Source organism: Carcharodon carcharias, chromosome 20 (genome assembly GCF_017639515.1).
Source record: "Carcharodon carcharias isolate sCarCar2 chromosome 20, sCarCar2.pri, whole genome shotgun sequence".
In the NCBI taxonomy this organism is placed as follows: Eukaryota; Metazoa; Chordata; class Chondrichthyes; order Lamniformes; family Lamnidae; genus Carcharodon; species Carcharodon carcharias.
Window position 1 is genome coordinate 73,890,374 of NC_054486.1, and position 21,996 is coordinate 73,912,369.

Sequence of the window (21,996 nt, forward strand, 5' to 3'; positions counted from 1 at the left end):
GCTAATCTTGGGAACAGGAATTGCAGCACTTTCAAACACAGGCAAAAATAATTGGACTGGAGACCAACCTTCTATTGTCACTGGTAATAAAGTAAAACAGATATCTACCTTCACTCTTTTTCCATCCCACCCTCCCAAACAACCCCCCAAACTACCCCAACAAAAATTTCCTTAAAATTTCTAAAGACAGTGAATCAGCAGTGCTTCCATATTTTGACCAGTTGAAAACTCAGCCTTTCCTTTAAACCTTGAAATAAAACTGGGCCAAATTCCTGTTTTTTTTCTTTAACCAGGGAAATATGTGACTAATAGGACTTTCAAACCTATTTGTATTGGGAGAGAATTTGTTCATAATTTAGGTGTAATTTGCCAGCTCAGCAAGAAAATCCAGACTGGCATTAGCTTTGAATTAGACAACGGACGCTGATTCAAGTATCGCAAAGGCCAATTTAAGACTTCACGCAGAATAATTAACCCTTAAGATAGAATTCTTGGTAGAGTAGCGAAGCAAAAACTGTTTTAAAAACAAAAAAATTTAAGAAACAGTCATGTGCTGTGATATGTGGAGGGAGAGGGGTACTATAGGTTCTTTCCAGATGGATGAGCAGAGATTCATCAGAGAGCTTTCTCATCCATATCCATAACAAGTCCACTGAATAAATTCTGGAATTGGAATTCTATAAAACTTACTGCTTTCCTAATACCTTGCCAACTTAAAAGTTGGTTTCCTCTCAGTTTGTCACAGAATCACACAGTGCAGAAGAGGCCCTTCGGCCCATCAAGTCTGCACCGACATGTGAGAAACACCTGACCTACCTACCTAATCCCATTTACCAGCACTTGGCCCATAGCCTTCAATGTTATGACGTGCCAAGTGCTCATCCAGGTGGTACTTAAAGGATGTGAGGCAACCCGCTCCCACCACCCTTCCAGGCTGTGCATTCCAGACAATCACCACCCTCTGGGTAAAAATGTTTTTCCTCTCATCCCCCTCCACAAACCTCCTGCCCCTCACCTTGAACTTATGTCCCCTTGTGACTGACCGTTCAACTAAGGAGAACAGCTGCTCCCTATCCACCCTGTCCATACCCCCCAATCTTGTACACCTTGATCAGGTCGCCCCTCAGCCTTCTCTGCTCCAACGAAAACAACCCAAGTCTATCCGAACTCTCTTCATAACTTAAATGTTTCATCCCAGGCAACATCCTGGTGAATCTCCTCTGCACCCCCTCCAGTGCAATCACATCCTTCCTATAATGTGGTGACCAGAACTGCACACAGTACTCCAGCTGTGGCCTCACCAAGGTTCTATGCAACTCCAACATGACCTCCCTCCTTTTGTAATCAATGCCTTGATTGATAAAGGCAAGTGTCCCATATGCCTTTTTCACCACCCCACTAACATGTCCTTCCGCCTTCAGAGATCTGTGGACACACACGCCAAGGTTCCTTTGTTCCTCAGAACTTCCTAGTGCCGTTCATTGAATACTTCCTTGTCAAATTACTCCTTCCAAAGTGTACCACCTCACACTTTTCAGGGTTAAATTCCATCTGCCACTTATCTGCCCATTTGACCATCCCCTCTATATCTTCCTGTAGCCCAAGACTCAACCTCACTGTTAACCACCCGGCCAATCTTTGTGTCATCCGCAAACTTACTAATCCTAACCCCCACATAGTCATTTATGTCATTTATATAAATGACGAATAATAGGGGGGCCCTGCACAGATCCCTGTGGTACGCCACTGGACACTGGCTTCCAGTCACTAAAGCAATCTTCTGTCATCACCCTCTGTCTCCTATAACTAAGCCAATTGTAAAGAATTTTAACATAGACAAAGGAGTAGACCTGGAGGGGTTTAACCAACTTTTGTTTATTAGTAGCTGGTTCAGTGTGTGGTCCCACTGAGCAACGGGACAAATCTGTGCTTGAACTGACCAGTTCTTCAAAAATACTTCTACTGTTCTAATTTTAAGATGTACAACACAATTCTTTTATCTCTATATTTTAATTAACTTCACTTATTTATGACTAGTGTTCAGAGTTTGGTGTTAAATCAGCATTATTACAATTTATTGAATGAAAAGTCTTCCATTTTTATTTATAAATGTTTTTAATTACCCTAGGAATTGGTGCCTCCAGCTACTCACACTGCTTTTTCTGGACTGCATCTGCCATTTGTAGGCTTCACATTTACCACCAGCAGGTAGAGCAATTCAAGCACTTTATTGAAATGCTGCAATTTTTTGTTTGAGTGCATGTATTGTAGTGAACAATTCATTATCGTAACAAGTGGATCATAACTATATTTATTGGCTTCTGAAAAACAGCTTAATAAGTCATTGCTTTGTTTCCCATCCAAAATATTACTAATATGCTCTACAATTAGCATTGTAATCTTATTTTAAGCATGTCCTACCTAATCAAGTGTAAGCTGTATTGTGTAAATTATTCACTTAAAAGGCTTGACATTCGCATCAAATCATAAGCTGATAGACCATTTTATTGTAAGGAATATTTTGTTTTCCTTTTAATTATGAATATAATTTTTTGGGGGGGGGGTGGTGCTTTGCCCACCAAAACTAATTTTCCCTTAAGCTGACCTTTTAATGGCTCAGGATTCCAGGAGTAACACACACAGTCCCATATCTCACCCATGTGGTCATATTTGATGTGCGAGACCATTTGACTGAATTAGGGTATTATTGGTGAGAATGACACTATCCTTCCTTGATATCCATGAAGCACTTTGAGCAGGGATTGCAATCAAATGCAGGAACCTGGCTGATTTTCCTTCCCCCAGCCCAAAGGTCCTTAAAGCAATTGCAGGGCCCCCTAAAAACTCAGCTTTGACCTGCTTATAGAGTACAGGCCATGGATCAAACCTGGATCTTCCTAGTCTGCCTGCCTCAGCTGCTCACTTATTTAATATGTTGAGTTGGGTGTGTCCTTGTATAATTTAATGCAAGTTTAGTACCACAACTTATTTAAAATATGTATTTAAATTGGAGCAAACTATGCAGTTAAATGAATCAGCTATATTATTCAAGCTGACGAATGCACGTTTGTGCAACTATGCACAGGGTTATTATTGTCAGGTAAATGTAAGATTCAGTGACATCTGGCACATTATAACATTTTTCACACCTGGTAGTAAACTGCAAAACAAAACGAATGACATGGTTTTGAATGTATTAGGTTGGCCAGGTCATTAGACTTGAAAAATTTTTGATTCAGCACTTGATCAGTACAGTTATTTGATCAAACATTCGCTGTTTAATTTCAAGTGATCTTGTGAGACATCTTAGTAAGAGTCAACCTTGACACACTGAAAGCATTCTTGTTCTAATCAAAAGATCATTTGTTCAACTCCTATTCCAGTGATTTGAGCACATAATCTAGACTGCCACTTCAGCGCAGTACTGAGCGATTGTTTTACTGTGTGTTATGGGCAGGACGGGGTTATAAACAGCCCTGATTTCTCATCTCTCCACCCATCCATAAACAGAAAGATGTTTTTCATTTTTGATTTCCCCTTTTATGTGTGGTGGTGTATTTTTCCCAACCCCTCAATTTTGGTGTGATCCAATTCTCTATTAATAACCCCACAGCAAACTCAAGATAGGATGAAATAAAAGGGTTTGCACACACTCAAACGTGAGAGGAGGGTCGCAATGTGACCTCCTTTTCATTCATACAATAAAAGGGATAAGGGGAAGAAAGGCACAGTACAAAGACCACAGAGAAGATAACAATTATTGTTTCACATGAGTCTAGAGTCAAAACCCAATGGTGTATTCACCAATGAGAAGGGGGTGTGGGAGGGTCCATGTGACATGACTCCCACTTCTCCACCTTTGTTTGGACAAAATATATTAAATTCCTTGTCTGGATTCTTGAGATGGTTAGTGTTTCAATCATTAATGAGTTCAACAGAGATTTCAGAGTCCTTTTGTCCTCGTAGATGGATCATCTCTGTTGCCAGGGCCTGGCCTTGGAAATGTAAATGGTCTTTGTATAATTCCTTGGGATTCAATCTCTGCAGTCATGGAGGGCATTAAAGGCCTCTTTAGAGATAACAAGGTGCTGCTGTTCTGAAGGTCAGAAATTCCTTTTGTATGAGTCATAGACAGTCATGGCTTCAGTCATTTTAATAGTTCTGTTATATATATATATATATATATATATATATATATATATATATGTATATATATATATATGTATATATTGTTTATATAGTGAGGCCTTAGCTCCAAGACATCTGAGAGATACTGTGTTTTAGATGAGGCATTAAACCATTGCCCTGTTTGCCTCCTCAAGTAGATGAAAAAGATCCCATGATGCTATTCTAAAACCAGTGGGGAGTTCTACCAGTGCCTTGGGTAGCATGTATCCCTTAACCAACATTAGTAAGGCAGATAATCTGGTCAGATTTATCTCAATGCTGTTTATGGGATCTTAATGCACACAAGTTGACAGCCACATTACAACATTGTCTACACCCAAAGGTGAAGCATTTTGGGACACTGAGGTTTTGAAAACATTTATTAAACGTGAGCTCTTTGTTGGGTTGGATGACTACTTTCATTGAATGGTCAATGCTTAATCAAGTTATCTGATATTTAGAATGCAACAATGAACAATGTGATTTGCTGTTTCAGTCCTTTGTCAGACAGAACTGCTTTGAAAAATGTTATACAGTCAGATTCAATTGATGGGGATACAGATGTACGAATAGATTTGGAAAACAGTTTGCAAATAGAGGCATACGAGAGGCGAATCCACAGGCTTGAACAAGAAAAACTAGAACTAACTAGGAAACTGCAAGGTAAGTTTGAGATTTGAATAACGGAAAGCAAGGAAACACAGAGCAAATCAGTCAACATCTGTAAAGGGAAAAGACAAGCTAGTGCTTTGGGATATGCACAAGTCATCAGAATTGAAAACTAAGTCTAAAAGTGGAAAGCTAAAAGGCTAGATGTTATAAAAGAGGTATGTAAACTCAAAAGATCAATCTGTCGTTTCTCTTTACAGATACCACTAGATTTATTTATTTCTATCTTTTTGTTTTTATTCAAATTACAAGTTTTTTCTTAAACATCAGAACTGTTAGATTGTTACTGCATAGTTACCTTTGATGTCCTCCAAGGATCTACCCATAGCCCCGTCTATTTCTCATTTACATACTACTCCTCAGCAACATTATCTGCAGGCACAGTATTTTTACATATATGCTGACAACACTGTACCTCACCAGCACTCCTCTCAACTTCCTGCACTGTTGCTAAATTGTAAGACTGGCTCTTTGGCACCTAGTACTGGATGAGCAGAAATTTCTTCCAGTTAAATAATTGACAAGACTGAAGTCATTGTTTTCAGTTCCTGTTCCAAATTCTGTTCCCTAGCTACTGACTCCATCCCTTTCCCTGACAATGGTCTGTTCACAACCTTGCTGTCGCACCTGAGCTCCTGACCTTGCATTCCTGTTATCACTAAGATTAACTATTTCCACCTCGTTAACATTGCTCAACTTTGCTCCTGTCTCAGCTCATTTATGCTTTTGTTACCTTTAGACGCGACTATTCCAACGGGCTCTTGGCAGGTCTCCTGCATTTTACCTTCCAAACCCTATTTTTTTTTAATATATTCTTTCACGGGATTTGGGCCCTTGAGAAGATGGTGGTGAGCTGTCGTCTTGAACCGCTGCAGTTCATGTGGTGTAGGTACACCCACAGTGCTGTTAGGGAGGGAATTCCAGGATTTTGACCCAGCGACACTGAAGGAACAGCAATATAGTTCCAAATGTGCATAGTGTATGGCTTGGTTGGGGAACTTGCAGGTGGTGTTGTTTCCATGTACCTGTTGCCCTTGTCCTTCTAGGTGGTAGAGGTTGCAGGTTTGGACTTGAGGCCATCTAAACTTTGCTGCCCGTGTCTCAACCTGCAACAGGTCCTGTTCCCTAACCATACCTGTGCTGACCTACATTGGTCAAGCAATGTTTTGATTTTAAAATTCTCACCCTTGTTTTCAAATCTCTATTTGGCCTTGCTGCACCGCCCCCCCCCCCCCCCCCCCCAACACACCCACCCACCCACCTCCCCCCACCTCTGTAATCTTTTCCAGCCCCAAAACGTTCCGAGATGTCTGTGCTGCCTTAATTCTGGCCACTTATGTATCCCCGTTTTAATTGCTCCACTATTGGAGATTGTACCTTCAGTTGTCTAGGCCCCAAGCTCTGGCATTCTCTTCCCCCTGCCACCCCCCCCCCCCACCCCCCCAAACCTCTCCCACTCCATACCTCACTTCCCTCCTTTAAGACACTCCCTAAAACATAGCTCTCTAACCTAGCTTTTGGTCACCTGACCTAATGTTTTTTTTTTGTTGTACTGATTTGCAGTCGTCTTTCCTTATGATTCCTGATTTGATTTCATATAATTGGGTTCTTTTTGTTTTAGAATCCGCACAAGCGGTACAGTCACTTCATAGTTCAACACGTGGAATGGGAACAGGCAGCAGAGATAAGGAAATCAAGAAGTTAAATGAGGAAATGGAGAAACTGAGAAAAAAGTTAGCAGGTACATTTATTTGTCATATTTTGGCTTCTTGTACACATACCACAATTCTCTTTGTAGACTTATTTGTTGTATTTCTGTCATGAGTAAAGGTGATTGTGCTTAACCTATAGTTTTTAAATAAATATATTCTGAATTGATAGAGGCTAGTGTCAACTCTCAAATGATTTGTTACCTTCAATGTCTTTTTCTAATCATTGATCATCAACAGTGTAGCTGTTCTTCTTGTCCATAATACATTTCTCCTGAACTTTGCTGTTGTTGGGTGGAGGGCAAGTACATGGTAATCAGCAGGAATTTTTCTTGCCCATGTTTGACCTGGTGCCATGAGACTTCTTGGAGTCCAGAGTTGTTGATGTGAACTCCAAGGGCAACTCCTGCCCATCTGTAACTACTGTGCTGCCACCTCCGCTGTCGTATCCAGAGATGGTGATATCTAGGACATTGTCTGTAAGGATTCCTTGAGTATAACTATGTCAAGGTGTTGCTTGACTAGTCTGTGAGACAGCTGTCCCAATTTTGGCACTAGCTCCCCAGACTTTAGCAAGAAGGACTTTGCTGGGTCGACAGGCCTGAGTTTGCCGTTGTCGTTTCCAGTGTCTAGGTCGATGCCGGGTGATCCATCTGGTTCCATTCCTTTTGAACTTTCTAGAGTTTTAACACAACTGAGTTGCTTGCTCGGTTATCTTAAGTGTCAACCACATTGCTGCGGGTCTGTAGTCGCATGTAGGCCAGAGCAGATAAGGACAGCAAATTTCCTTCTCCAAAGGACATTAGTGAACCAGTTGGGTTTTACGACAATCAACAATGGTTTCATGGTCATCATCAGACTTTTACTTCCAGAATTTTATGAATTTAAATTCCACCATCTGCCGTGGTGGGATTGGAACCCGGGTCCCCAGAGCATTATCCTGGGTTACTAGTCCAGTGACAATGCCGCTATGCCACCATCTCTCCACCTTTTCAGCTAATGGGTTTCCAGGTTTTCAAGTTCCATCCCCCCTGAGCCTACATTACATTTCATTTGGGAAAAGCCCAAATTAGTTCACATTAGCTGCAGCCAGGGAAGACCGACTTAGAATCATGCAGCACATTCAGCTCATCATGTCTGTGCTGGCTTTTTGCAGAAACTGTCCAATAGTCCCAGTTCCCCTACATTTTCTCCATAGGCATGCGAATTTCTCCCTTTCAAGTATATATCCAATTTCCTTTTGAAAGTTACTATTGAATCTGCTTCCTCCACCTTTTAAATGGAAAGACAAATGTAACATCACTATTCAAGAAAAGAAGAAAAAAGAAAGTTTAACATTATCTTTGGGAAAATGCTGGAATGCATTATTAAGGAAGTAATAGCAGAGCATTTAGAAAATCATAATACAAGCAGGCATAGTCAACATGGTTTTGTGAAAGGGAAATAGTGTTTGACAATATTATTAGAGGTCTTTGAGCTGTAACAAGCAGGGGAGGATGAAGGGGAACCAGTAGATGTAGTAAATTTGGATTTCCAAAAGGCGTTCAGTAAGGAGCTACATAAAATATTACTGGACAAGATAAGATCTCATGTTGTTGGGGGTGATATATTAGCACAGAAAGAGGATTGGCTAACTAACAGGAAACTGACGGGATAAATTGATCATTTTCAGCTTGGCAAACTAACTAGTGGAGTGCCACAGGGATCAGTGCTGTGGCCTCAACTGTTTACGATCTATGTTAATGAGTTGGATGAAGGAACCCATAATAGTGTAGCCAGATTTGCTATGATACAAAAATTCTCTTATATAGCCGTGGAGGCTAGATCATTGAATATATTCAAGGCTGAGTTAGATTTGTCGACAAGGAAGTTGAAGGTTTTGGGGAAGAGGCAGGAAAGTGGAGTTAATGTCTCAACCAAATCAGCCATGTTCTTACAGAATGGCAGAGCAGGCTCGATGAATCGAATGGCCTACTCCTATTTTATGATCTTTTTAGGTAGTGAAGTTCAGATCATCATCAGCTCACCAAATCAGAAAAACATTCCTCATTTCTTCCTTGGATTGTTTGTTAATTTTGAGTCCAAGGCATGGAGAAAGCCTTGTTATTTCCTTTGCCATGTATCCCTTCGTGTATCTAAATACAGAAAATTAGCTTCAATTGGAATCTAAGAAACTAATTTTCAGATTGGGAAATATTATTCTAAGATAGCTAGGTATCCAATTATTTGGTCAAATTTAATCCACCAAAGAATGAGCTAGATTTGTGATTTGTTCAGGACTACTCAAAACCCATTTTAAGGCATAAATGTTATAAATGGAAGATGGCTGCTAACTTTGAAATTGCATTCGAGATTTTTTTTGTTAGAAATGGAGTTGAACTCCATTGCTCAGGATGCACCTGGTTAATAGGTATTTGCATCTTTCATTCCCGCTGGAGTTGCAGATTCTCATATGAAGGAAACAGTTGCTCTCTGGGAAGCAAATTGTGTATTTTGTTTTGAAAAGGAGTACCTAGAATTTATCCTGTTAATCCCATATGTGACAAGCCATCGACCCCTGGGGGCAAAAGACATTGTACGTATGAGTCAGAGACTCATGTGCTTTACTTGAATAGTCTACAAGATAATCTTCCTGCTGCAACCGCTAGCCAGTGATTTTCTGCATTTCTCGTCAAATGCCCAGTAAAGGAAAACTTCTAGGACCCTTTGAAAGCAGATTTTCCTGCCAGATCTAAATGCATGGAAGTTGTTACAATCCCCTTAGAGACCGATAACTCCTAAAAAAAAAAAAGATTTGAATTTCCCAGTGACTGACTCAAAGGATCTCACAACAAGATTTCACATTTTAAGACTTTTAATGTAACAAATACAATAAAGTCAACATAGACTAAACATTACTTAGTCGGCAAGTGATGCACTAAACTACAGAAAAGGTACTCCACAGCGACTTCTTAACTGAAAATGCCTCACTGCGTTTATGCGTTACACCGCCCCCTCCATAGGTACATAGTCTTGAGTTTAAAGTCCAAAACTCTTCTGGCTCTAATAGGATCTGCTTCACCAGGGTAAATCTTTCAGTGTCTTATCAAACAAAATCCCTTTCATTCAACCCTTTGAACATAACTGAATGGACTTCCTGTAGCAAGGTACCCTCTGGTTATTCCATGGTCTTTAATTGTTCTCAAACATGTGTTCTGTCGTCACCAGCACTCTGCTTCGTGGTTAACCCAGAAGTAGTCCTTTTCTTCTGCCTGGTACAGCAGCACTTCTTGTGGGCCGTCTTCCTCCCCATATTTTCTGTCTGATTACATCTTGGAGCCTGTGGTTATGCAAGCAGCAAGAAGAGATGCCTTCTACTTTTTAAGGTGTTAAAACCGGCATGTTGCTTTCATTAACTTTTGGCTTTTTAAGTTTGGCAACCAGGTCACATGGGCTTGTTTCTGGTCAGACTTCATATGATGTCACATGCCCCTTTCCACCACTACATTTTACCTTGGTTTAAACTGTCTCCATTAATTCGTAACCATCTTATAACGTCCTGTGGTCATAAATTGATTCAAAAATGTCTCTTGAAGTGAATAGTTTTGTTTACTGAAGGGTATATTTCACTGCTGAGTTAATGAGCAATCTATATTTGGCTAATTAAAGATCTTTTTATTAATTTTTAACTTCCAAATTTCAGGTGTTTACTGGTCTGTCCATATCTCACCCTTTTGAACAATTGGCAGGTCAAGCTTTAGTTGACAAGAAATGTTACATTGAAGCTGTAACCATTCTATGGTTCTAAGAAGGCCATTTTCGTCCATACTGGTTCTCTCTAAGAGCTAGTCAATTAGTCTCACTCTACTGACTTTTTTCTGTAGCTCTTTGCTCTTCAGGTGCTTATTAGACTCCCTCTTGAAAGCTACAATTGAATCTGCTGTTGATTGTATACTTAAGAGGAAAAAATATCACAACTGTTGTACGCGATACTGATGCAAGATGCAAAGTCTAGATACTAAAAGCATTTGAAGAGAAATGTACTAGAAGTTGGCTACTAAAGTGGCACATTCCTGTCGATCTGTTTCTGGTGTCAAGTATGTCATTCATCAGGGGGTCCTTCTTGGAAAAGCCCATGTAGGCTGTGGCTCTCACCACCATTTCTGATAATCTATACTCCACCCCTATATTAAAACATGGATATCTATCAAAATTTAGTAAAAGTGCAACTTCAAAAGGTCCAATTACTGATTCCCATGCTGTCTCTTGCCCTTACTCTGAGAAATATTAGTAAACTACTTAAACTAAAATGTATAAATTAAGTATTTTTTGAACTGAATATAGCAGACATTTTCAATCAAGTTCATGGATTCTTTGAAGTTCATTTAGTAGCTATTGCACCCCTTGTCAATAAAAAATTCAGAGATAAGTGCTTCTAAGTGCTAGTCATTAAAGGGGCTTTAGAAAATTGGACACTTTACTCCTTTTGAGCAGGTGTCATCTGATATTTGTACTCTTATGCCTATGATACCCAGTTTAAAAGATTTATGCTTTCCTGGAAGAATTACCAAATATCATTTGGCCCTTTGGGCATTACTCTTGATGTGTGTAACTCTTATTTAGAAGTGTCTAAAAAAAAAATTCCACCATCCCTAAGATTCCAGTGCTGAAATATTTTTGCTATTAATTTTTTCTAACACCAAACACAGTTTTCATTTGTCTTTAGACAAATGCTTTGTAGATGCAACTAAGTGTTTCTGTAAATATGGAAAGTTTTTTTAAATAAAGCTTTAACCTTATCATCTCAGTTTATATGCTTCTGCACAGGTTGAGGAATTTATATCTTTGAGATGATCTGGCAGATTTATTGCAAGTCAGTTAACTCTTTGACTCAAATGTAGGCCACCTTATGGGAATATTTCAGAGCTGTTTTGGACTCTCATTTTTAAAATGGCCAAGTAACCTTCACACCTTTTGCTATTCACTGCTACCTTAATTAATTTGTAATTGTATAAAAACAAAATGGTACTGAGGTGGATACCATTAAAGATTCATAGGATTCTGTACTTGAATCTGATGCATTATTTTTACTTAATCAGTATTTTGAAATTGAATACAATGCTGGCAAATTCTGGTAGGATGCTAGAAATGATTTTCATGAGGTGCATATCATAGGATTATGAAGTAGATATACTAATGCCATTGTTAACAAAATTGCATTTGTGGCCATAAAAAAATGCTGATGTCTATTTCTGCACTGTTGGGAAACGAGATGTATGAATTTGTAATATGCAGCTATCGTGAAGACTTAAAGATGACTCTATAAGCAGACAAAGGTGTTCAGAAAAGCTTTGAATACTCTTTTAACTGCCAGTTCAAAAGTAAGTTTCAATTACAGACAGTTGGCTTTTGCTTTTATTTTTTTAGAATCTGATCGGTTAGAACATCAGCTTGAAAATGCAGTGTCTCTCCGCCAAGATTTTGAGGAAACTACAAACAAAGTAAAAGCACTTGAAAAACAGATTAAAGCACTTAAACAAGAAAAAGAAGAAAATCACAAGGTACGCAAGTAAAATTGATATTTTGATTATTGCAAACAGACCTTGGTTATGATTAAAAGGGAATATTACTGTAATTTGAAGTGCTTTTTAAATTCATTATTGATGTATTACTAGCTCAAGAAGTCAGGCAATGAAAACAACATCACTGCAGTGTTATAATATTCCTATGGCATCCTAATATAAAAGAAATAGAACAAATCCTTAAAATATCATAAAAATATAAACTGCCTCAAATATACAGCAGGTCAGTCAGCATCTGTTAATGAAAAGGCATATAACATTTCAGACGTGCAGATTACAATGCTGATTCTGATGGACGGGAAGCCATTGCTTAACATCATTAAATGGTTCCTGCAAAATTTGACATTATGCAAAGCTATGTAATGTGAAACAGTCTGAGACCCGTAACCCCCCCACCCCCCCCCAAGATTTCCTGTTCTTCACCTTATCCTCGCAATCTCAACATGGGACTTACACAGGAATGTCCAGGTGTCCGGTGACATTAACATGAAACAGCAGCAATCCAACGCAAATGTAAGGTTCTCATTGGAGAATGCTGTTAATGCAAAACAACATTGTTCAGGATAATATTAAAGGAGGACTTCCTGTATTTATTGACTAGATATTTTAGTGAAACATATATAAATACTTCTAAGTATCCACCTTTTAGGTCATAAAATATAATGTTCAAGCTGTGGAGGTGAGTGGATGGGGAGGAACTGCAAAGACAACACAACTATTTGCATTGAGAAAGCATGGAACGCATGTTCTAACTGAACAGATTCTTTAAAAAAAAAATGGCCAACTGTCTATAACTGAAATTTATACAGAAGTATAGACCAATTAATCTACCATTAGGCTCAAAGAACGGCAGGACCGAGTGTTAAGTATTCCTGGGTACAAGGTGTTCAGGAGAGATAGGAAAGGAAGAAAAGGGGGAGGAGTGGCAGTATTAATTAAGGAGAGCATTGCAGTGCTGGAGAGAGAGGATATCCTAGAGGTGTTAAGGACAGAATCTATTTGGCCAGAGCTAAGGAACAAAAATGGCGCTCGTTGTAGTCTATAGGCCACCAAAACTAGTGGAAAGAATTTAAAGGAACAAATTTGCAAGGAACTTAGAGAGGCGCAAGAATTAGTTATAATGGGGGAGTTATCTGAATATAGACTGGAATAGTGGTAGTGTAAAGGGCAGAGAGTAGCATGAGTTCCTAGCGTGTGTTTGCAAAAATTTTCTACAGCAATATGTTTCCAACAAGAAAGGAAGCACTGCTGGACCCGGTTCTTGGGAATTAGATGGGCCAAGTGGAGAATATGTAAGGAATGGTGATCATTGTATCATAAAGTTTAGATTGGCTATGGAAAAGGACAAAGCACAATCTAGAGTAAGAATAATACCAGAGAAGTATTACTTTAGCCTACAGTTTTTTAATATTAGAAATTAACAACCTGTAGGACTGGAGCATGCACACTGCTGCTTTGTCAATGAACTTCATTCAGTTCTATAGGTGCCAGTTTGAAATTGGAATCTGTAGCATAATGCAGCTTAAGTTGTAGAAAATTCTTAAATTCTGCAAATTTATCTTTTGTATTAATGTAATGTCTTTCTAACCCATAAATTTGATAGCAACTTGTTGAAACCCTTGAAAGACAAAAATCCCAAACCAAGGAATTGAAGGATGCACATCAGCAGAGGAAAGTTGCAATGCAGGAGTTCTCCGAACTCAATGAACGGATGGCAGAGTTGCGTTCACAAAAACAGAAGTTATCCCGACATCTCCGTGACAAAGAGGAAGAGTTGGAAGTAGCTATGCAGAAGATTGATGCAATGCGTCAAGAGATCCGGAAAGCAGAGAGGGCCAGAAAGGAGGTAAGTTACCAACAAACTGAAAGAATATGTTCATAGTCCCAGAACTAAATGTTTGTGTTTGGAAAAATATTGATTTCTGCATAGCAAGTAGTAATCCTATGTATTAACTTGGCACTTGTTAGAAACTGTTTCTTGATCTCTAATTCAAGTAAGTCCTAAAAGGGCAAACCAGTTAATGGGTTAGGAAAGAAGACCAGAATCTGTAAAGAAGCAAAAGGAGCATAGTAGCTGTAGAAACAATGAAAGGGATAGAATAATGAGTATGCTAATAATTGTCATGTAAATTGATTTGTTTTCCAATGTGTCAGATATTTCAAATATAATTTTTCCTCAACTGTTTGACAGTTTGAATCCTTACTATTGCTTTGTGCCAAATGTGCAAAGCATTTAGTGCAAGTTTCTTCATCCTGGAACAAATGCACTTTGTTTCAGTGCAAGATCAAAGAACTGAACACAGCAGAACTAATTATGTGAGGGTGTTGGAGATGTTTGACTGGGTAGAAATGGAAAGAAAAGGAGAGATCCCCTCAGTTTCCCAGTCATTTATTCCATCTTTCTTACTGCAATTCCTCACAGACTGCTTCTTTCCATCTGACTATTGCTTCATATTGCCACATTGTAACTGTGTAATGCTGTTGAGCTTCAGAACTTTTTTCTCCTTGCTATCTTCGTGTGCCAGGTCAAAGTACTGCAACAGAAAAAAAATTCTGAACTATTCACTTATGTGGTTATCATCAGACAAGCCACATTACAAATGAAGGTGATAGTAAGCAAATTTTTCTAAAAAAAAATAAATTGCTGTAGAAAAATCTTTTTCAAAATATGAATCACTGCAACGCAACAGTCCTGATTCTAGATACTGCAAATATTTTCATTGCACACCTATATTGATCTACAACTTCATGCATAAATGATAAGCCTTCCAATTCCAATTCAATTTTCTAGTTGGATATATTTATAAATAAATCATATTTAATGTTCCCAATATTTCTAGCTTAATATTACAATGTTAAGAACAACAATTGATATATATCCCCCAGTGTTTTAGGATCTCTTCTGCAGCATTGTCCCTTCCTAGAATTATAATTCTGACAGTAATTGCAAATAGAAAGTAAGACCATAAGTTAACAAAAGATCAATTTAACTCTGACCAAGCTCATATAAGATCAATATACTCCAGTACTAAAGAACTGTATTATGAGAAAACAGTGTATATGATAGCATCATTGAGAGGAATTTAATCTAAAGATGAGTTTGATTTACATAAAATCATCATTGCTTTGTTAGTTTTTTACAATTGTGAGTTTTGCTGGTAAACAATATTTTGGTGAAATCAAAATTGTCTAAATATATTACTACTTTATTAACCTCTGCACCATATTGCTTTTGTGTCCTAAAATTTAAATATCCAGATCCTGAACCATTCTGCGATAGGCTACAGCTGGTCACTTTTTTTAAAAAAAAATACTTCATGATCTACAAGATAGTCTTTCCTAATAAATTCCCAGGCATTAAAGTTGTTTGAGTTCTTGGAGTAAATCTCAAAGCATAATTCAGCAATGCACATCTTAGTGGAAATTGATGCGTCATTTTTATGATGTTTTTCACCTTTTTGTTGGGGGATCCGCCATTTTGAGTGTATAAGCACTAGGTTTGGGGAGGACAGAAAAGCAAAGAGACACCTTGTGCAATGCCTTTGCCCTCAGTAGTCACCGAACATGAAATAATGTTACTATTGTTTTATCTTTCAGCGAAGAGAGAAAAAAAGAAGTGTTAAGTATATAGTCTTAATTATTCACCTGAACTGTATAGATCTTAAATCTGGTTCTTTATCCAATCCAGGCAGGATTTTTTGATAATCATGAATATTTATAAAAAAAACTTATAAGGTCTGTTCCTTTATTCTTTTAATATGTTTTGCAACTCTCAATTTATCCCCAATGATGGAGTATATGAAACAACAATATTTGACATATCTAAATATAGTGTGGTTCTATGGAATGTGATGACATGAATTTAATTCCAAATATTTTTTTTTCCTTTCCTCCTCTTCCCCTCTCCCCACCACATATATTCTCCTCTCTTTTTCTCCTGAAAGAATCGACACCTGACTTTCCCTTATTGGGATTGATTTTGTGCATGCCTTAGCCCACCCCTGACATGGCCTGAATAATCACTCAAGTGCGCATTATTTATATGTGTGAGCTTTTAAAGTGTATATTTACTGGAGGGTGGAAAAATATCGCATCTGACCCTGATTCTGCCCTTACCCACTTCCAGCAGGACAAAGTACCATGACCAGCTTTTTTCTTCCTTAATGCAGGAGTGCTGCAGCCAATTGTAGTGCCTCAATAGTGATAACTATTGACCTAGACACTTTGAAAATTAAATTGACACCATATTCCACAAATGCCCATGGCTTTTTATTTACTAAATTGCTCTTAAGGATGTCTTAACAGTGAACTTAGAAAAGCATCATATGATAGAATAAGTCAGCGTGGTTTTACTAAGAGGAAATCCTGTTTGACAAACTTAAGAGTTTTTTGAGGATGTAACTAATAGTGTAGTTAATGGGGAACCAGTAAGATTTCCAAAAGACATTTGAAAAGGTGCCACAGGTAAATAGGCAAGATAAGGGCTCATGGAGTTGGGAGTAGTATTTTAGCATGGATAAAAGATTGATTAACAGGTATAAAGCAGAGTGTCTGCATAAACGGGGCTTTTTCAAGTTGGCAGGCAGTGAATAGTGGAGTGCCGCAAGGATCAGTGCTGGAGCCTCAGCTGTTTACAGTCTATATTAGATGAAGAGATAGAGAGTAATGTATCAAAGTTTGCTGATGATACCAAGCTAGGGTGGGAATGTAAGCTGTGGGGAGGACACAGAAGCTGCAAAGAAATATAGATAGGTTAAGTGAGTGGGCAACAAGATGGCAGTTGGAGTATAACGTTGGGAAGTGTGAAGTTATTCACTTTAGCCACAAGAATAGAAAAGCAGAATATTTTTTAATAGATGCGAAACTTGTAAGTGTTGATATTCAGAGAGACTTGGGTGTGCTTGTACAAGGAATGCAGAAGGTTAGCATGCAGCTGCAGCAAGCAATTAGGAAGGCAATGACATGTTGGTCTTTATTGCAAGGGGATTGGAGTAAAAGAATAAAGAAAACTTGCTACAGTTGTACAGGGTTTTTAGTGAGACCGCATCTGGAAGACTGTGTGCAGTTTGGTCTCCACATTTAAGAAAGGGTATACTTGCATGGAGGTAGTACAGTGAAGGTTCACTAGACTGGTGCCTGGGATTAGGGTGTTGTCCTATGATAGGCTAAATAAATTGGGTTTATATTCTCTCGTGTTCAGAAGAAAGAGAGGCAATCTCATTGAAACCTACAAAATTCTGATGGGCCATGATAGGGTAGACACTGAGAGATTGTTTCCACCAGGGGAATAGTCTCAGGATAAGAGGCCAATCATTTCTGACCAAGATGAGGAGAAATTGTTTCACTCAAGGGTTGTGAATCTTTGGAATTCTGTACCACAGAGTTGTGAATGCACCGTCATTGAATACGTTTAAGGCTGGGATAAACAGATTTTTGGTCTCACAGGGAATTAAGGATTATAGGGATTGGATGGGAAAGTAGAGTTAAAGCCCATTATCAGCCATGATCATATGGAATGGCAGAGCAGACTAGACAAGCCACATGGTCTACTCCTGCTCCTGTATCTTGTGTTCTTGTGCTCTGCTTTGACTTAATCCAAGTTTGCTAAAATATTCCTCATGTTTTAAATTTTTCACAATCTAAGTCACCCTACTTATTGAAAGTGACTTTTTCTTGCCTTAAATTTAACTCATTATGGTAATTGTAATGAGCTGAATTAAACTTAATTGAGTAAGACATTGATGCAATCTTGTCACTTGTGAATAATGTTACCTAGGGATAGACCTACAGTGGTAAATTGTATTGCAAATTGCAGCATGATGCTCTCCACTTCATTGCTGCCAACATTTTTAATCATTTGAGAACTCAAAACCTATTTCGACCTCTTCAGATGTTTTTTCACATCCAAGATCATTTCTTAATCTCCTAATGCTGCAAAATAGACACAGTGCCATCCAATATTTCTTAATTCTTTGCTTAATCCAAGGATGTTAAAAACAATTTTGTTTCTGAAACATTGTTGTAAGTAATCAATTTTAATGTGTGCTAATAGGATTGTGTATCAGTTTTGTGGTGGAAAATATAAAATGCGGTGTATGCACAGGTTTGCAATGAGTATTTTCTTTTCTCTCTAGCTGGAAGCCCAGTTGGAAGACTCAATTGCTGAAGCATCAAAGGAGCGGAAGCTTCGAGAACACAGCGAAGCTTATTCCAAACAACTGGAAAGTGAAGTGGAATCGTTAAAGGTCAGAATATATTGAAACAATTTTAAGAAAATAAATTATGTTTCTATTTGAAGGAAAAATATAGGTGAATTAGAGGATAATTATAAAACAAGCCACACGCAAATTGATTAAAGACAAAAACAAAATACTGTGGATGCTGGAAATCTGAAACAAAAACAAAAATAGCTGGAAAAACTCGGCAGGTCTGACAGCATCTGCGGAGAGGAAGCCACAGTTAACATTTCCAGTCTGTTTGACTTTTCATCAGAACAAAGGAAATATAGAAATGTAGTGAAATATAAGCTAATTGAGGGGGGCTGGGACAGGTGGGGCTGGATAGAGGGCCAGGTGGAGGCAAAGAAGAGATTGCCAAAGATGACATAGACAAAAGGACAAAGGGGTGTTGACAGTGGTGATATTAGCTAAGGAATGTGCTAATGGTGACATTAAATGTAGAAAGCAGGACAAACAAGTGACAGATGGCCCTAGTGGGGGTGGGTTGGGGGGAAGGGATCGAAATGGGCTAAAAGGTGGAGATAAACCGATAGATCGAAATATATTTAAAAATAGGTGGGAAAAGAAAAATATATTTTAAAAAATTATAAATTATTGGAAAAAGGGGAATCAGAAAGGGGGTGGGGATGGAGGAGAGAGTTCATGACCTGAAGTTGTTGATTTCAATGTTAAGTCCGGAAGGCTGTAAAGTGCCTAGTCGGAAGATGAGGTGCTGTTCCTCCAGTTTGCGTTGAGCTTCACTGGAACAGTGCAGCAAGCCAAGGACAGACATGTGGGCATGAAAGCAGGATGGTGTGTTGAAATGGCAAGTGACAGGGAGGTCTGGGTCATGCTTGCAGACAGACCGAAGGTCGAAGACAATTTGGCCTCACTTGTTCAGTTTCCATATCCAAACTAATAGGCTGGCACCCAAACAACATAAAAATACTGGGATACTATATTGAAAATAATATTCCAACTGCTTTGCCCAAAGGAGGTGCATTAGAGATGAGGCTCCAGGAAAGAGGATTTTTTTATGTTAAAAGTAGTAACAACTGTTTTCTGCTCGTTTGCTTAGCTGAAGCAAGGAGGTCGGTCCGCTGGATCCAGCTTGCAGCACCAGCAAGAACTCTCCAAGGTAAAAGCAGAACTGGAGAAGAAATTGGTGTTCTATGAGGAGGAACTGGTGAGGTGTGAAGCTGCCCACAGCATAGAAATTAAGAACCTTAAAAAGGAGCTCCATGATTCAGATGCCCAACATTTAGCTCTCCAAAAGGACGTCATGATACTAAAGGACAAATTGGAGAAAGCCAAGAGAGACAGGTAAAGAGCCAAAGAAAAGCACTTAACATAGTTAATTACTAAGAACTCTACTTGCCTTATTAGTTGATTTAAATGTAAGTACACTACTTGCAGAAACATTGCAAAAATGTGTGAAGCTTGAGAAAAAGTTTTCTGAAGAATAGGGGAAAAGCTCACTTGGAAAGCTGCCTTGATAAGGCTGATCTTAGAACATTTAAAGTGCTGCATCATGAAACGGTGTGTCATTTGAATCCAAACTGCTATATATATCTCATGTCATTATGGGCAAGAACACAGGTCAGGTGCTTTCCCACAGCAAGGAAGGGAGTGCCATTCTGGGGAACAGTAGGACCTCGGCGCAATTGGAGAGACCAGGAATGAGGAGAAAATAACTGATTTGAAGGCATGGGCTTATTTTAATAAATAGTTGAGAGTAACAAGTTTTGTAGCTAATTATGACTTTATTTGACTTCTTATGATGGTTGCTTCCACACAATTAGATTTATAGAACTCTGCGTTTAACAGCATAGTCTCCTATATTTGTTTAATGCTTGCAAGTTGCTCTTCATTATTTATGTTTATTTCTATATTTTCAATATTTTTGTTGCATAGTAAGTATGTTCTATAGTTCTAAAGGAGGTCAAACTAAATAGCATTGTATACTTGTATGAAATTTAGGCTTTCAATGTTCAGGCATATTAAGAAAAATAGGACATATTACTAGTTTTCACACATTTTGATGCAAAACATGGAACATTTATTGAGTTCTTCAGACAATTCAATCAACAATGTTCATTTAAAATTTGAAGCTGTAATTGTGAAGATTTTTGCTGTTAATTTCCTATTTTTCAGCCATTGGTAAAAACAACTAATCTTTTAATATCCAAGTTCAAACCCAATTGACCCTAATTTCCAGTAAACCATTCTTAGTTTGGTAATATTCGAAAATCCATTGAACAAAAATAAATTTAGTGTAATAAGAGATACTAGCTATTGAGTCTGCAAATATTTTAGGTTAAATTTACTACCATGCCTTCAGATGAATTTCATTCTTAATCCATTTATGTCTTGATATTTTGGGGAGAAATTCAATTACTTGATATTTCTGCAAGTATTAAGAGCAATGCTTTTAGGATTACAAAAACTACATTGCTGCTACTAGATCATCATGTTTTGAATCATAAGCCTCATTTTACCATTATGCTTAACATATACAAAAACAAAAGCATAAAGTAAGTAGTGAAATGTGAATGATTCATCTGTCTTCTATCCAAACCTTTGTATATAATTCGGATAAGAAAGAACTGTACACATTTAGCCCTAGGTTTAGATATTGAGTGTTACTGCCTCTTGCAGAGCATTATCTATATAGACAGACACTAATGTTGCATCAGAAAAGACCCCTATGATGTATTATTGAACAAATAAGTTGTCAATTTATAGCACAGTTTGAAAAAGTGCTGAATATGTCTATTTTTTTGTGTACAGGCACAATGAGATGGAGGAAACTCTGGGTGAACTGAAAAAGAAGTATGAATGTGAGAGAAACATGCTTATTGAAGAGAACAAGAAATTTTCAGTTGAAAATGATCGAGTAAGTCACTTCACTTGATATTTATTTCAGTAATATTATCACCTTGGATCCATGAAATCTGTTAAGTTAAGGCAAATGTTCATATCAAAAATATATATAATTGCCCATGCATTCATTTTTGATGTAAAGTATTATCAGATGCATACATTTGCAGGACCAGGTTTGGGTAGGAACCTAATTTGTTGTTATGAAATAAGTATATCAAAAAGTATCAGTAACTTGATAAACTTCTCTGCATTGCCCATTGCTGCTGACCCATTTTTATTGCACTGCAGAGTCAGTTGATGACATCTGGGTTTGTAGCTACAGCTTTGAAAAAAGTATGGCAGTGCAAAGATAGGACTAAGGAATTATTCAAAAGATATCTAATCCAATTAGGATCAATTAACTTTTCTACATGGTTGTAGAAGTTCTAAATCCCAGATGAAGCAAATATTGTTCTGTTTACAGTATATACAATGTGTACTGGATATAGAAGCCACCTGTAATAACTGACACATTAATTCTGTTAAGTCAGCCAGTTGCAGTCTTGTCCCATCACATGGTACTATTTATTAGCTGAACATTTTAATGAAGAATTTAAATCAAAAGACTAATTTTTTAAGCTGTACTTTGTTAACAACCTTTTTAGCAAGATTAATGATAAAGAACAAGATTGTTCATTTCAGCCAGCACAACAATTGTGCCTAAAATAAAAAATTATCAATTTATAGCAAGTCTGACAGAATCTTTGGAGAGAGAAACAGTTAATGGGCAGAATCTAATGGAGCCTGCCA

General features: G+C 38.0%; 1 protein-coding gene across 3 annotated transcripts in view; it reads left to right on the forward strand.

The window, feature by feature from the left end:
• Positions 1-21,996, forward strand: part of cdc42bpb (CDC42 binding protein kinase beta (DMPK-like)) — a 195,715-nt gene that overhangs the window by 125,372 nt on the left and 48,347 nt on the right. For all 3 annotated transcript variants that reach the window (XM_041214419.1, XM_041214418.1, XM_041214420.1), the window contains exons 9-16: positions 2,129-2,208; positions 4,664-4,830; positions 6,458-6,577; positions 11,952-12,085; positions 13,710-13,952; positions 18,241-18,351; positions 19,403-19,647; positions 21,115-21,220. In XM_041214419.1, coding sequence (XP_041070353.1) covers positions 2,129-2,208; positions 4,664-4,830; positions 6,458-6,577; positions 11,952-12,085; positions 13,710-13,952; positions 18,241-18,351; positions 19,403-19,647; positions 21,115-21,220 — 1,206 coding nt within the window. The remainder of the gene's footprint in view (positions 1-2,128; positions 2,209-4,663; positions 4,831-6,457; positions 6,578-11,951; positions 12,086-13,709; positions 13,953-18,240; positions 18,352-19,402; positions 19,648-21,114; positions 21,221-21,996) is intronic.